Source organism: Kogia breviceps, chromosome 5 (genome assembly GCF_026419965.1).
Source record: "Kogia breviceps isolate mKogBre1 chromosome 5, mKogBre1 haplotype 1, whole genome shotgun sequence".
Lineage (NCBI taxonomy): Eukaryota > Metazoa > Chordata > Mammalia > Artiodactyla > Physeteridae > Kogia > Kogia breviceps.
In genome coordinates this window covers 78,946,004-78,960,282 of record NC_081314.1, presented here as the reverse complement: position 1 = coordinate 78,960,282, position 14,279 = coordinate 78,946,004, and the positions used below count along the sequence as shown (strand labels likewise).

The window sequence follows — 14,279 nt, the reverse complement described above, 5'->3', positions numbered from 1 at the left end:
TGGTATTTTAAAAAAGAGCTAGATAGAGTTCTTTTTTTTTTTTAACATCTTTATTTGAGTATAACTGTTTTACAATTGTGTGTTAGTTTTTCCTTTACAACAAAGTGAGTCAGTTATACATATACATATGTTCCCATATCTCTTCCCTCTTGTGCCTCCCTCCCTCCCACCCTTCCTATCCCACCCCTCTAGGTGGTCACAAAGCACAGAGGTGAACTCCCTGTGCTATGCGGCTGCTTCCCACTAGCTATCTAATTTACATTTGGTAGTGTGTATATGTCCCTGCCACTCTCTCACATCGTCACAGCTTACCCTTCCCCCTCCCCATATCCTCAAGTCCATGCTCTAGTAGGTCTGTGTTTTATTCCCATCCTACCACTAATCTCTTCATGACATTTTTTTTTTTAGATTCCATATATATGTGTTAGCATACGGTATTTGTTTTTCTCCTTCTGACTTACTTCACTCTGTATGACAGACTCCAGGTCTATCCACCTCATTACAAATAATTCAGTTTCATTTCTTTTTATGGCTGAGTAATATTCCATTGTATATATTAGATAGAGTTCTTGACTCTGAAAGTTTATCATTTAAGAGCACTTGAGATTTAGAGAATGAGATAAATTGGAGTAATTTGTTGCTGCTTGGTAGAGGGTGTGTCCCTGTTTGCCTTAGGATGCTTCGTGTTCTCCTTCACCGCTTTGCACTAAATGTGAATTTGTGTTTCCACCTGGATTTGTATCCACTTTGACCTTCTCAATACTATGTATAATGTCACCAGGTCAGTCTGTTGTGACTTGAACAGAGCCAAACTATAAATTGTATGTAAAGCTTCACCTGGACTCTGCTCCTTATCCTGCATAGAATGTAGCACCTCGCTGCTACCCTGAGTGCTTAGCTGGCAATAGCTTGGACTGCTTTCCATTATTATCCCTTACCTCCTCCCTTTCCATTTCCTGCTCCCCTTAACTCTTGTTTGCATTTAGATGCTGACATCAGAAGGAGCACACTCTCAAACAACAAATCATTTGTTTCCTCCCAGCCCTTGTAAGTACTGTTTTTTTTTTTTAAATAAAACTTTGGGATATGTGGAGAAACAAACCCAGGTCTTGGCATATGGATGGGAAGGCCATGGGATGAAGCCCTCTGAATTCACAAAGAGGCAAGGTTAATGTGACAGGCCTGCCTGATGGTGGTGAGTGCAGGGAAGAGAGCAGAAGATCATGAGATCAAACAGGCTGGGCTCTGGTGGAGGCAAAGCTCGCAGTGTGGATTATTCCTTCTCTGCTAACTCTGATTATACCAGAGGCTCCCAGAAGATCAGGTCTCAAAGAGAGAACAGTGATCGTGATTTCTGAGTATGAAATCAAATTGAACAGGTTCCACATAGTAGACTCAACTAGAGGAAATAGCTCATGTGGGAGTGACAATAGTCTTCATAGTCCACAAAGCTGTTTGACTCACTCTATTTTGTAAACAGGTGTTGTCATCCCCATTTTGCAATTAAAGAAAGTGAAGTTTAGGGCTTCCCTGGTGGCGCAGAGGTTGAGAATCCGCCTGCCAATGCAGGGGACACGGGTTCGAGCCCTGGTCCGGGAAGATCCCACATGCCACGGAGCATCTAAGCCTGTGCACCACAACTACTAAGCCTGTGCTCTAGAGCTCGTGAGCCACAACTACTGAAGCCCGAGTGTCTAGAGCCCGTGCTCCACAACAAGAGAAGCCACCGCAATGAGAAGCCTGCATACCGCGACGAAGAGTAAACCCCACTCGCTGCAACTAGAGAAAGCCCACACGCAGCAACGAAGACCCAACGCAGACAGAAAATAAATAAATGAATGAATAAATAAATTAATTTTTTTTTAAAAAAAGGAAGTGAAGTTTAGAGAAAGGATTTGACAGAATTCTTAACCAGCAGTGCCATGAATGCTAGTAAGTGGGATTTGAGCCTAAGTCTTAGAACTATGTGTGGACCTATGTATTTTGCTCTATACTCACACGTCTGAGGATGTCAAGAAAGGAAGCTGAGTGGGCTGGGGGGTACTGTGAATGTTCTCTCAGTCCATAAATCACTGTGTATGGTATCGGGTCCTGAAGTTAGGGCTCCCATCCTCCTGTCTTTGCTCTAATGCTCAGTTTTCCTTGACTCTCTGTTTCAGCTCTCACTGCTTCCTACACTCTACATCTGCTGAGGCAGTGGCCATGGGGCTCCTGAAGCAGTTTGAGGGAATGCAGCTCCCAGCCGCCTCAGAGCTAGAGTGGCTCGTTCCAGAGCACGATGCCCCTCAGAAGGTAGATTCTTCAAGTCTTTTTCTCCACCCAGCGTCCAGCCCCAGGAGGCTGTGAGCCTTTCTGATATGGTTCTCCTTTATTACACGTCCCCAGTTTAGAATGAGCCTCCGTGTTTCCTTCCTTACTTTTAGAAACCATTCATTACAAATGTGGGTCATGGATAAATGAAGGAATGCATGCACGCTTGCCTAGGTTTTCCCTAGCCATCGTCAGGATAGGAAGATAATGGCTCCTTCACTGTCCTTATTCCACATGACTGCTCACTAGACCCGGGGGCAGCACTCCTCTGTTGTGACCACCTTGAGACACTGGAAAAGTGAACTATTCAGGTTCTTCTTTGCTCTGCAGTTGAATAAGGCATGAAGCACCCTGGCACACCAAGGGTCCCGGGCTGGGTTCAGGGACAGCATCATCAAGGGGTGCCACCACACTGGGATGCCGTTTCTGTTCCTTTTGATTCTTGGAACCCAAGGCCCTCAGTTCTAGTAGCCTGGTGCCTTATCATTTATCTCGAGGGCCAAGGTTCCCTGAAGCCCTTGTTTATTGGTGTTCCTGAAATGGCTTTCATTAATTATGCTTCTGTCATGGCCAGAAGGGTCAAGCATATGTATCCCCCCAGATTGTCCATGGTGGATCACCCTGTGCTTTTCTCCTGCAGCTCCTGCCCATCCCTGACTCACTGCCTATCTCACCAGATGACGGGCAGCATGCTGACATCTACAAGCTACGTATTCGTGTTCGAGGCAACCTGGAGTGGGCCCCACCCCGGCCTCAGATAATTTTTAATGTTCATCCAGCCCCAACGTGAGTAGTCAGTGGCCATGCCCTTTGGCAGACAGATACATTCTCTTTGGATTGTCAGAGCCTTGTCTTCACCCTGTTGTCCCTACCTGCAGCTGTACCTCCCATACAATTCTAAAAGGCAGAGGGAGAGGGTTATCTACTTGTCTGCGAGTTTTTTTTTAAAAAAATATTTATTTATTTATTTATTTTGGCTGCGCTGGGTCTTAATTGCAGTATGCACACTCTTAGTTGTGGCATGCATGTGGGATCTAGTTCCCTGACCAGGGATCGAACCCGGGCCCCCTGCATTGGAAGCACAGAGTCTTACCCACTCGACCACCAGGGAAGTCCCTTGTCTGTGAGTTTTACTCTTAGTCCTCCCATTCCTTCCCAGAGCTAACCAGAAATGAGGTCTTTTATCACTGGCCTCCCAACCTGTTGCCTTCCTCCCAATAGTTTTATTAGCTTTTTTTTTTTTTCTCAAGATGGATGGATGCTTTTCTTTCCTTTTGTTCTCTCCTCTTTACTATTTCTCATCTCTTACGTTTGTGCAGAAAGTGTGGTTCATTATTGGGGAGAGTCACTGCCTAGACCTAAATCCTAACCTTACAATTCTTGGTTTAAATTGATTCTCCCAATAGGTTCATTTTGTCCAATTCTAAAAAAATAGGTGAATTCCCCTCTCTTCCCATCCTTATGGGATCCCTGTATTTGTATCCCCATCCTTTACATCTCAGAGACCTCATGCAGCTGGTATCTGCCAATCCCCTCTCCTTCCCATTTCCTCAGGAGGAAAATCGCTGTGGCCAAGCAGAATTACCGCTGTGCAGGATGTGGCATCCGGAGTGACCCTGGTGAGCGTCTTCTCTGACCCCCCTGCTGCCTCCAAGGGCTTTACCCTGTCACACACCTGGGCGAGGGAGCTGGTCAGAGAAGTAGTAAGAGGAGGTGACAGAGCAGAATTGGGGAAAGGAAAAGAAGAGGGCTTGAGGACGGAAAGGGGTACTACTAGGCAACAGTACTGGTAATCAGAGGGAAATGATTTCTAGGATCCCATTACCAGGATTGTGTACTGGAGAACAATGTGTACTCAGCCAGGTTCTTGGAGGCTGGATCTTACCAACTCTGGCAGCACTTGTTTCCTCAGTGGCCTCCAGGCTGAGACACAGAAACCACAGGCCCCACTATGTGGGTTTCTGGCAGCTTTGGGAGCTCAAACAGAGGTGGCTGGAGCCCACTGGCCATCCCTTCCTCCTCTTTCAAAAGGAACAGCAGGGCTGCCTCACCAGCTTATAGATGGGAAAGCTACCTCTGACCTTTTGACTTTCCATTTTTTTCAGATTACATCAAGCGGCTGCGGTACTGCGAGTACTTGGGCAAGTACTTCTGTCAGTGCTGCCACGAGAATGCCCAGATGGTTATCCCCAGCCGAGTTCTGCGCAAGTGGGACTTCAGCAAGTACTACGTCAGCAATTTCTCCAAGGACCTGCTCATTAAGATCTGGAACGATCCTCTCTTCAATGTGCAGGACATCAACAGTGCCCTCTATAGGAAGGTCAAGCTGCTCAATCAAGTCCGGGTAAGACCCTTGAAAAGGTCACGTCATAGATTACCCTCTGTTCATAGAGGTTTCCCAAGATCAACACACTCCTCTTTGTCGCTGTGGTAGAGCTGTGACCATCTCATCATTCTCACTTTCTCTACGTACTTTCTCATGCCATTTTCGAGGTATCTGTCTAGTTAGAGTCTCGAACTTGGCAAGGCAGCTTGAAAGCAATAGATGACACTTAATGGCAAAAGCAGGATTTCTCCCTTCCCTGAAAATATTACTGAACGGAGAATAGGGTGTCAGGTCGGAAGTTCAGATTCTGGATTTCTCAGCAGCTCCCATCTGTGTATGTGATTTGGGCAGACTGACCTAGCAGAGGGCCCTTCCCTGACTGGGGGTGCCTTTGAAGGGAGTTGTTGAGTTACAGGTATAGAGAACAGTCTGGCTCTGGCTGCCTCGTGCAAAGCCTCCAGACACGCAGGGTTTAAAGGTACTGGCCTTTCTAACGGTGGTTTCTCTCCTCTTTACACCCCTCTGACTCCCCATCTACCACCACAATGCCTTTCTCTTCAGCTGCTGCGGGTCCAGCTGTGTCACATGAAGAACATGTTCAAGACATGCCGACTGGCCAAAGAGTAAGTCTTGTGTGGAGGCCAGAGGCCTCTGGCTGAGCTAATGTCTCTGAAAGAAACATGTCCCAGCAGTTGGCCCTTGTTATGTGAAGCAGGAGAGTAGGGGGATCTTGCAGAAAATTCTAGAAATGGTAAATGAGAAGCCTACAGCAGTAACTATGTCTGTGTCCCTCTCTCTGGAAGGGGAGATCTGGTTATTCTACCCAGGGCAGGCCCACCACTCTTTGCAGGATGACATGCATCACTGCAGAAGGGCCTAAAAGTCACTTCTGTGCTCCAGACACCTGGTGGTATGGAGGGTTGAGGTGGCCTGGGCTGGCTGAATGTTACCCACCCTGATTACTCTGCCTAGGACGCTTTTCTTCCCTATCCTGCTTCTGGATAGAAATCCTTCTACCCTGATGTGCCACACAAAGTGTTTGTTTTCCACTCCCACCCACTTCCCCTCATTTCCTGCAGGCTTCTGGACTCCTTTGACACAGTTCCAGGCCACCTGACAGAGGATCTCCACCTGTACTCGCTGAATGACCTGACTGCAGCCAGGAAGGGAGAGCTGGGGCCCCAACTCGCTGACCTCACCAGGGCGGGGGCTGCCCATGTAGAGCGATGCATGGTAAGAAACTCTCACTTTAGCATGCTGCTGGGCCCTTGCTTAGGGACACCGAGAGTAGCGTGCATCCAGGGTTCTTGCCATTTAATTCCAGGAAGTTGAATTGGCTTGTCAACACTGTGACAAAAACTGTATAGGATTGCTCTTCCCTGGGTTGGTGAACAGCTAAATCATCCAGCTCTAAGAAATGTAGAATTAGAAGAGGATTTGGTGCTGGCATTTCTCCTGGGAAATGGGCAGGACTAAGCAGGCCTTCACTAAAGAATTGTCATGATGTGAGAGGAGGATCCTGGATTAGATTCTGGAGAGGGATTGGGTCTTGGCTTTATCATTTTCAATCATTGTGATCAAAGGAAATACTTTGCCCTCTCTGAGGTAAGCCTCAACTTTCTTGTCTCTAAAATGAAGATAATGATTAATACCCACTGTCCTTTCCTCTCAGTATTTTTGAGGATTGATGAAATAATTTATGTGAAAGCATTGTGTAAACTTAAGTATTCTGTAGATGCAAGTTATCATTGTTCTTGATGTATCCAACATACCAGAAATTCATAAATTCCATATTTAGAATTTCCCATCTTAGAATATGTCCAGTTTGTGTTCCTGTAACAGTCCCAGAATTAGAGCTTAAAATAGGGTATATGTAGAAGTCCCATGTATCAGGGGGCATTGGAAAGACTTCACTGTAACCTGACTCGAGGCTGGGTGTTATTTTGGAGAACTGTACTTGCCTTTACATTTTACCTTAATTGGTTGTGTTTCCTATTTCAAAATAAAATCATTACCCAGGCTGGAATTTTGACTTTAGGAAGCCCTTTGTGGCATCGTTCCTTCTTTCTTTTCATCTCTTCTTTGAGAGCCACTCTCATGGCTGGAGTTTCTCAAACTCATGCCTCTCTTGTCTTTACCTTAAAGCTTTGTCTGACGCTGCCCGGCAACACTGCCCAGCCCTGGCCCCAGTTTGGCTAGCATGCTAAGTCCAGCCTGGGTCTCTTTCCTGAATGAAGGTGGGAGAACACGTTAGAGTCCCTCAAGCCTTATTTATATCTTGCTCCTCCCCTCTCTTGTGTTTGCCCTCTTGGCCAGTTCCTGTGGTGTGCTTTGCCTCATTTTGCTGCCTGTGTCTTTCCTCTCCAGCTCTGCCAAGCCAAGGGCTTCATCTGTGAGTTCTGTCAGAATGAGGATGACATCATCTTTCCCTTTGAGCTCCATAAGTGCCGGACCTGTGAAGGTGAGGGCTGGTGCCCGGTGTGGGGTGGGCAAACAAGACAGAACACAAGGCTCATTTATTTCCCGTAACCACCCCTATTAGTAAGAGTTTGGTTTGGTTCAGCAGCTCCCTCCTGTGTTTCCCCACAGGTGCACCAAGCCGTGGTGTGAGAATGGTTACGGCAGCGACTTGCTTCCAGTTCGAGATAATACAAATTGTTCTTTTCTCTCTCCCCTTCCCAACTTGAATAGAGTGTAAAGCGTGTTACCATAAAGCTTGTTTCAAGTCTGGAAGCTGTCCCCGCTGTGAGCGGCTGCAGGCCCGGCGGGAGTTGCTGGCCAAGCAGAGCCTGGAGTCCTACATGTCAGACTCTGAGGAGGAACCCACCGAGGCCGTGGCCCTGGAGGCCACCGTCCTGGAGACCACCTGAAGAAAGCACGTAAAGCACTCTTTCTAGGGGCTAGGGTCACACATAGTGCAGAACTGAGCCACCTTTTTAAGGACTTTCCACTTGTTTTTTTTTTTTTTAATTATTATCATCATTATTAATTTTTATGACCTGTCTAATGTCCATGTACAGTCAACCTTATTTAGGTTGGTGGGGTCCAGTCTGTTGTGACAATTTATAGGTACCAAGTATTTCCATCAGAACTGACACATGGGTCCCTAAGTGAAGCTTCTAGTGCCTCTGTCAGGGGAACGGACAGGGAGACCCAGTTCTTCTGACATCCATGGCCTTCTCCACTTGGACCAGATCTGGTTTCAGCTGCATCTCAAGTATCATTTCCAGTTTTATTTTGTTGTAATTCTGGAGCTTCTGAGCCAGGCCTTTCTCAGCGAACTCACTTCTCCTTTGCTGCTGAAACAGGAGGATGGAGTTTTCTCTCTCCCAGTCCTGGAATAGGGTCAGACTGTGCCCTGAGGAGAAGCAGCAGAGAATGGGACTACATAATGGGTATTCTTATTTAGGTGTTTTTGAGGCCATAAAAACAGCATTATTGCTACCTTAGAACTTTCAGAGACCTCAAGGAGGCAGTCATGACTTCCTTGTTCGAAATATTCTAGGCATAGATGATGTCACAGGCTGACTTTCTTTATCTTCCCTGGGGGACTTGACACAAAGAACAGAACTGATACTTACACCAGGCCCATTTCTAGCATAAGTGATGGTACAACTCTGTTGTTTATGGAGCATTTATTGAGTCAGAGGGGCTGTTGGCCTCCTCTTAGGTGATCAGGTCCCTTTTAGTCAACATAGCTCTGGTGCAGATTTGATCTTTCAAGCTCAGGCAAGTCCCTGACGCCATACTAAACTGAGGACAGAAACCCCATCCACCATTTTATCAGTGGGTCTCTTGCCACTGTGTCCTCTGTTAGGTGGTCAGTGTGGTTCTGAGTAGAAGCCTGGCCCAACTCCATGCCCTCCCTCCGCTCCTGAAGCACAGCTGGGACCCTCCCTGGTGGCTGATCTCTTGCCTTAGTTTCTTTTGTCAAAGTTGAGGAAGAAGCTTCCTGCTATTAATGGTGTCAGACGACTTGACCGTTTGTGGATGTGAGCGTGAATGTTCCCGTGTTCTTGGGGTAACAAGAGCCTTTATGCCAATTATGCACTTAACTCTTAAGCCTGGTGATATTCATATGTTCACTTATCCTTTTCTTATTACTAACTTTAACACACACACACACACACACACACACACACACACACCCCCTTTTTTAATGTGTGTTTTGATGGGAAAAGTTTTTGCTGGGACCGAGTATATGTTTGTCATATTCTTTAAGTTGTACTTCCTGACCTGTATGTAAAACTGGTCAGGATCACTGCTCTGAGGGCTGGCAGCTCTGTGAACTAAAGCCCAGAGCATTTTTGTTTTGGGACTGACTTCTTCCTGGGTACTTGTCTTTCCATAGTTGGTTGCTTGTAGGAAAAAAACTTGCCGTGGGCGCTGCCCCAGGAAGCTGAACAGAAAGTTGCACATGGTTGGTGGAAGCTGATGAGTGCCTGAGTTGGAGGCAACCAGGAGTCTCACAGGAAGTCGAAGGGGCGGTAAAGTAACAGCCAGAGCTGAGGCTCCACCAGGACAAGAGGGAGCAGGGAGGAATTGACCTCTGGTGTTGGCCCCTCTGCTTCAGACTTGGGATCTGAAGGCTACTTCAGGCTGTTCTCCCTTCAGTTCGCGGGTGGGGCAGAGGGGCTGTGAAAGCCAAGGCCTCCAGCCCAGCCCAGTTTTGAAGGGCGGACTAAAAGCTCCCTTGTCCTTCAAGGAGCCTTGGGAATGACCCTATGAAACTCAAGTCTCACCGAGGATTAGGCCTCAGATTCAGACTAAGGGCTTTGTGAAGATGGTGAGCTCTACTTCCACTTTTGGTTTAAATTACAAATCTAGCTTCTTACTCCAAGTCACTACACTGGAGGAGAGATATACTCTCGTTATTGTCGTGTGTGTTTCGTATAGCATAGGATCAAAGGATGGAAGATGCTGACACTGTTTCTAAAGCTGAGCTCAACAGTTTCACCCTCCTGGTTTTTCACTTATTTTTCGTCACCTCTCTTACCTCATCCCTTTAGGTTGCATATCTGTTTTAGTGACCCTGACACTGTGCTGTCATCACTGTCCAAATACCCATTTATTTATTTATTTGAGAGTAGGGGGAGAGAGGAAAGAGGATGGGATTTTTTGAAAGCACTTTGCAACTTATCAGTATCTGAAAATCCCTGCTGTTGTGGGGAGAAGCTTTGAATGCACTGAAGAGAGTTCCTTCTGAATGAAATGGGAAGGAAGGAGTGTTTTTTTTCTATAAATAAAGGGAAAAAGAAGTTTGCTTACAAGGTGGAGACAAGATTTAAGACATAGCAGAAGAGTGGAAGGCAAATATTTTCCACTTAAATGAGGCTGTTATTGACTTTCTCTACCAAAGCTTTAGAGCTTCTGTTGAATTAACATAAAAGGAGCAAGAGTCTAAATGGAGATGTTCTTGGGTGTGTACAACTCGTGTTCCAAACTAGGTGTCTACCTGTTATGATTCATACACAGCCTAACAGTTCATTGTCATCGTTAATAAACTAAGGAAATGAAATTCTGCCTTTTATTTGCCTGACTTGACTATTAGGAACTGGTATGGAGTGTCCACTATAAAGCAGGCATGTCTGAAAAGTCAGGAAGTTTCTGTGTATTAATGCAAAGAAAACTGGACCATACAAGTCAGGAAAAATGGATTGGAATGCTTTGTCACTGACTTGCTGTGTGACCTTGAGTAGATCACTTCACCTTTCTAGATTTCTATGTCTTCATGTATGAAGCACTTTGTGGCACTTTCCAATGCACGGAGTGTGCCTCCTACCTGTCTCCTTGGTGTAGCTGTCACTTAAAGCGAGGTAAATCTTCCTCTCCACAACATATGAATTGTCTTAGATGCTTCAGTTCCCACTTCTGTGAACAACCAGCTCTGAGTTTCTCTTTTATGCTCCTGGACCACTGGAGCTCCAGCTCTAACCTGCAACTTTCTGAACACTTCCCCCTTCAATGTCCTTTGCTCAGCTCCAACCAGTATGTCTAAAACCAACATAAGTATCATATTTCCCCAAACGTAACCATTAGTCACCCCGGTTTGAAAATTTAGTTTCTTCCTCTCTGAGTCAGGTAGCACTTTTGGGTGGGAAAGCATTATTATCTCCTTCCCCACCTGCTGTCGTCAAGTTATGTTGATTTTTCTCTTTAAAGTAAATGTATCGCATTCCTTTTCTACCACTAATACACAAATTCAGCTTCTTATCTTAAATCTCAACCATTGCCATCCACGCCAGTCTCTTCCTATTTAATCATCCGTCTATTATTTGGGTACCTACTGTATGCTGGTTTCTGTGCTAGGCTCTGGGGCTATCACATGGAGCAAAACAGGGACAGTCCCTGCCCCTTAAGACACTCAGGGACTTGTGGGGGAGACAAACATTGCCCAAAGTTACCAAAATGAATATGTAATTACAAGCTGTAATAGCTATGAAGGAAGAGTCAATGCAGTTAAAAAAATAAATAACAAGGATACCTAATTTAGATTGGAGAGAAGTCAGGCCCCTGAGAAGGTGATACTTCCACCAAGACCCCAAAAATGAGGCTCAGAGTAGGAAGAAAAGGGCTCCAGACTGGGACTAGCATATACTGATGGTCTTAAAACAGAAGGAGTTTGGGCAAGGCACTGCAAGAAGGACTTACCAAGAATTTCAGATTGTATTGTAAGAACATGGGGCACCAAAGATTTTAGATTTTATTCTGAGAACATTGGAAAGCCATTGAAGAGTTTTAATCAGAGGAGTGACTGATCTGATTAAAATATCAGCATCCGCTTTGCAGAAAATAGAGTAAAACAAGCGTAGAAGTGGTAGATATCCTAAGGAGGAGATGGCTGCAATAGTTCAGGAGAGAAATTACGGTCGTTTGGATGAGGGTGTGGCATAGCATTGTCACTGTCACCTCATTAGCCCAAAACCTCTAAAAACAAGATAAATTCCAGATGTTTTGTTCTGACTCTGACATTTTTAAGCAGGGAGCAAAAGGCTGGGGGTGGGGAAGTGGGGCAAGATATTAGAAAGATGCTGGGATACATTACAGAATCCAAAGAAAATTAACAACTAAGTTTCAGGAAGGGCAGAGACCACAGCAGCTCTGGAACCTCAGCTGCAGGATTTGCCGTCCTCTTGAGTCTGCTGCCAGCGAGGCAGGCGAGACAGTAGAGTCATGGCTGTGCTGGGGACTCCCTACTGAGGATTGGGGGTACACCACAAAGAAAGGGGAACTGTGAGCTGGGCACTCATCCTTCCTGGCATTGACTTTGTTATTCATCATTTTCTGTGGCCCCAAATGTTTGTAGGTTTACTATACCCTCTAATGGTGTAAAGAATAGGCATAATTTTTATAGCATCCTGGTTAAAGTGAGGCCCAACCCTACTTCCTTTTTCCTTTGAACGTTTGGCTTAGAGGATGGGAGAAGGGGATCAACATGCCCACCACCATATCCTGCTGGCTATTCTACCTGATCAACTATACTCCTCTCCCATTTCTGATCTCCAGGGTATCAAACTGTTTGCTTTTAAAGCTTTAGTGAAGCAGCTGCCAGATGGTCCAAGCATTCCAATTGTGAGCTTGACGTTCTTGGGATCAGAGATGAATGTGATAAAAAGGAAAAAGAATCTACCTAGCACTAATATTCTAGGAGTGTGGAGAACACGAGGATGTGCTTTGCATATACCCTTGCCTCCCTCAATTCTGTGGACTGCTTCTGGGGGAGGAACAGAAAGCAGAGAGCTGTGCTCTGGTTTTGGATGTACACTTAATACCGGACCAGCGAGGTAAGAGTTCCTGTGTTAAAAGAAACCTTGCGTGGTCAGAAGGTTCTTAGGATGTAGGTGGGAATTTTAGTGACCAGCCCTCCAAGGGGCTACAGCGGATCAGTAAGACTCAAGCCTGAAACATAACACAGCACAGATGCCCTGTAACCATTAGGCAACAAGCCCTAGGAAAGTCCTGTCCTTTTCTCTCACAGCTCCTGCAATTTCTTACCTGTTTTCCTTTTAAACAGTGATGCCTGTAATTCCCAAATGGTTTTATTTTCCCACTGGCCCACTGCAGGAACAGCCAGACTCCTGGCTTTGCCTTCAAGCTCCTGTTTCCACAGCAAGCTCAAAACAGCACTAGTAGTGGTAAAGGGAAAACAGGGAAGTAAAAGGCACCTCTGTCTCCTCTGCTCCTCACTTCCCAGCCTTTTTCTACTTAGAAACTGAAGAAGGAAATTCAACCTAGATGCCAGCAATGGGTCTGTCTACACAAAGGTCTAAAAGAAGAGTTGTATATATCTTTTTTTTTTTTTTTTTTTTTTTGTGGTACGCGGGCCTCTCACTGTTGTGCCCTCTCCTGTTGCGGAGCACAGGCTCTGGACGCGCAGGCTCAGCGGCCATGGCTCACGGGCCTAGCCGCTCCACGGCATGTGGGATCTTCCCGGACCAGGGCACGAACCCATGTCCCTTGCATCGACAGGCGGACTCTCAACCACTGTGCCTCCAGGGAAGCCCTATGTCTCTCTTAACCACTGGAAGCCCTCAAACACAGAGCTAACCAAAAGAAACTCCTGACAAGGTGAAAAGCAAGAATGAGGCCTGCAGAGGTAAAGGGAAAAACAGACCTTCCCCTTTCTCTCTCTTTCTCTCCCTCCCTCTCTCTCTCTTTCTTCCTTATTTAATAATATTTAAATGTAGTTTTCTGATACATTCACATGCTTAAAATCCACAGAAAGGTATACAATGAAAAGTCCCTCCTATTTCTGTAGCCACGTGCCCTGTTTCTTCTGCCTCACACCTTTCGGTAGCCACTCGTGACTTTTCTTTTTATCCTTACAGAGTTTCTTTATGCAACTACAAACAAATTATATATATATATATATATATATATATATATATATATACATACATATATATATATATATATATATATATATCTCCTATTCTTCACACTTCTTTAAAAACTAGCATACTGTATACACATTTCTGTCTCTTGCTTTTTTTCTCCCTAACAGTATAATATCTTAGAGAATTTTCTATATCACTACATGAAGAGTTTCTATATTCTTTTTTATAGCTGCAGATTTTCCATTATATGGATAGATTATAATTGATTCAACCATTTACCTATTGAGCGACATTTAAGTTGTTTCCAATCTTTTACTAATACAAACAACGCTACAGTGAAAAACCTGGTCATATGTCATTTCACATGGGTGCAAGCATATCTGTAGGATAAATTATCCAAAGTGGCATGGCTGGCACAAAAGATTCGTGCATTTGTAATTTTGATAAATGTTGCCAAATTGCCTTCCATAGTGGGAATAAGGAGATTGGAGCAGTGGGAAGGACAGAAAGCATTACTGTGGAGTCATACTCCCCTGCCTAAAACTCACCAGTATTTCTCTCCCCATGAGATAAAGTTTGGTTTCTTCTCCTGGCACGTAAAGGACCTTCAATACATGACCACACTTTAGCTTCATGGCCTGATCTCCTGCCATTCCCTGAACTACTAGCAGTTTCCTAAATACTCCTTGATCTTTCCTCCTTTAAAAAACTAACTCAGCTATATCACAGCGTTCCCTGCCTGCATTCTACTGTACCCACCCACTGTGAGCCCTTGGCACTCTCTCTAAACCTCCTGTTAGAGCACT

At 45.3% G+C, this 14,279-nt stretch overlaps 1 protein-coding gene across 5 annotated transcripts in view; it reads left to right on the top strand.

The window, feature by feature from the left end:
* Positions 1–14,279, top strand: part of RUBCN (rubicon autophagy regulator) — a 78,718-nt gene that overhangs the window by 47,609 nt on the left and 16,830 nt on the right. For 4 of the 5 annotated variants that reach the window (XM_059064364.2, XM_059064363.2, XM_067034401.1 and 1 more), the window contains 9 exons: positions 987–1,047; positions 2,160–2,292; positions 2,951–3,096; positions 3,865–3,929; positions 4,416–4,654; positions 5,198–5,259; positions 5,716–5,869; positions 7,004–7,097; positions 7,328–10,154. In XM_059064364.2, the coding sequence (XP_058920347.1) occupies positions 987–1,047; positions 2,160–2,292; positions 2,951–3,096; positions 3,865–3,929; positions 4,416–4,654; positions 5,198–5,259; positions 5,716–5,869; positions 7,004–7,097; positions 7,328–7,506 (1,133 nt within the window). In that variant the 3' untranslated portion in view covers positions 7,507–10,154. Of the gene's footprint in view, positions 1–986; positions 1,048–2,159; positions 2,293–2,950; positions 3,097–3,864; positions 3,930–4,415; positions 4,655–5,197; positions 5,260–5,715; positions 5,870–7,003; positions 7,098–7,327; positions 10,155–14,279 lie in introns of those variants that run through there. The other variant, XM_067034400.1, reaches the window with a different exon arrangement.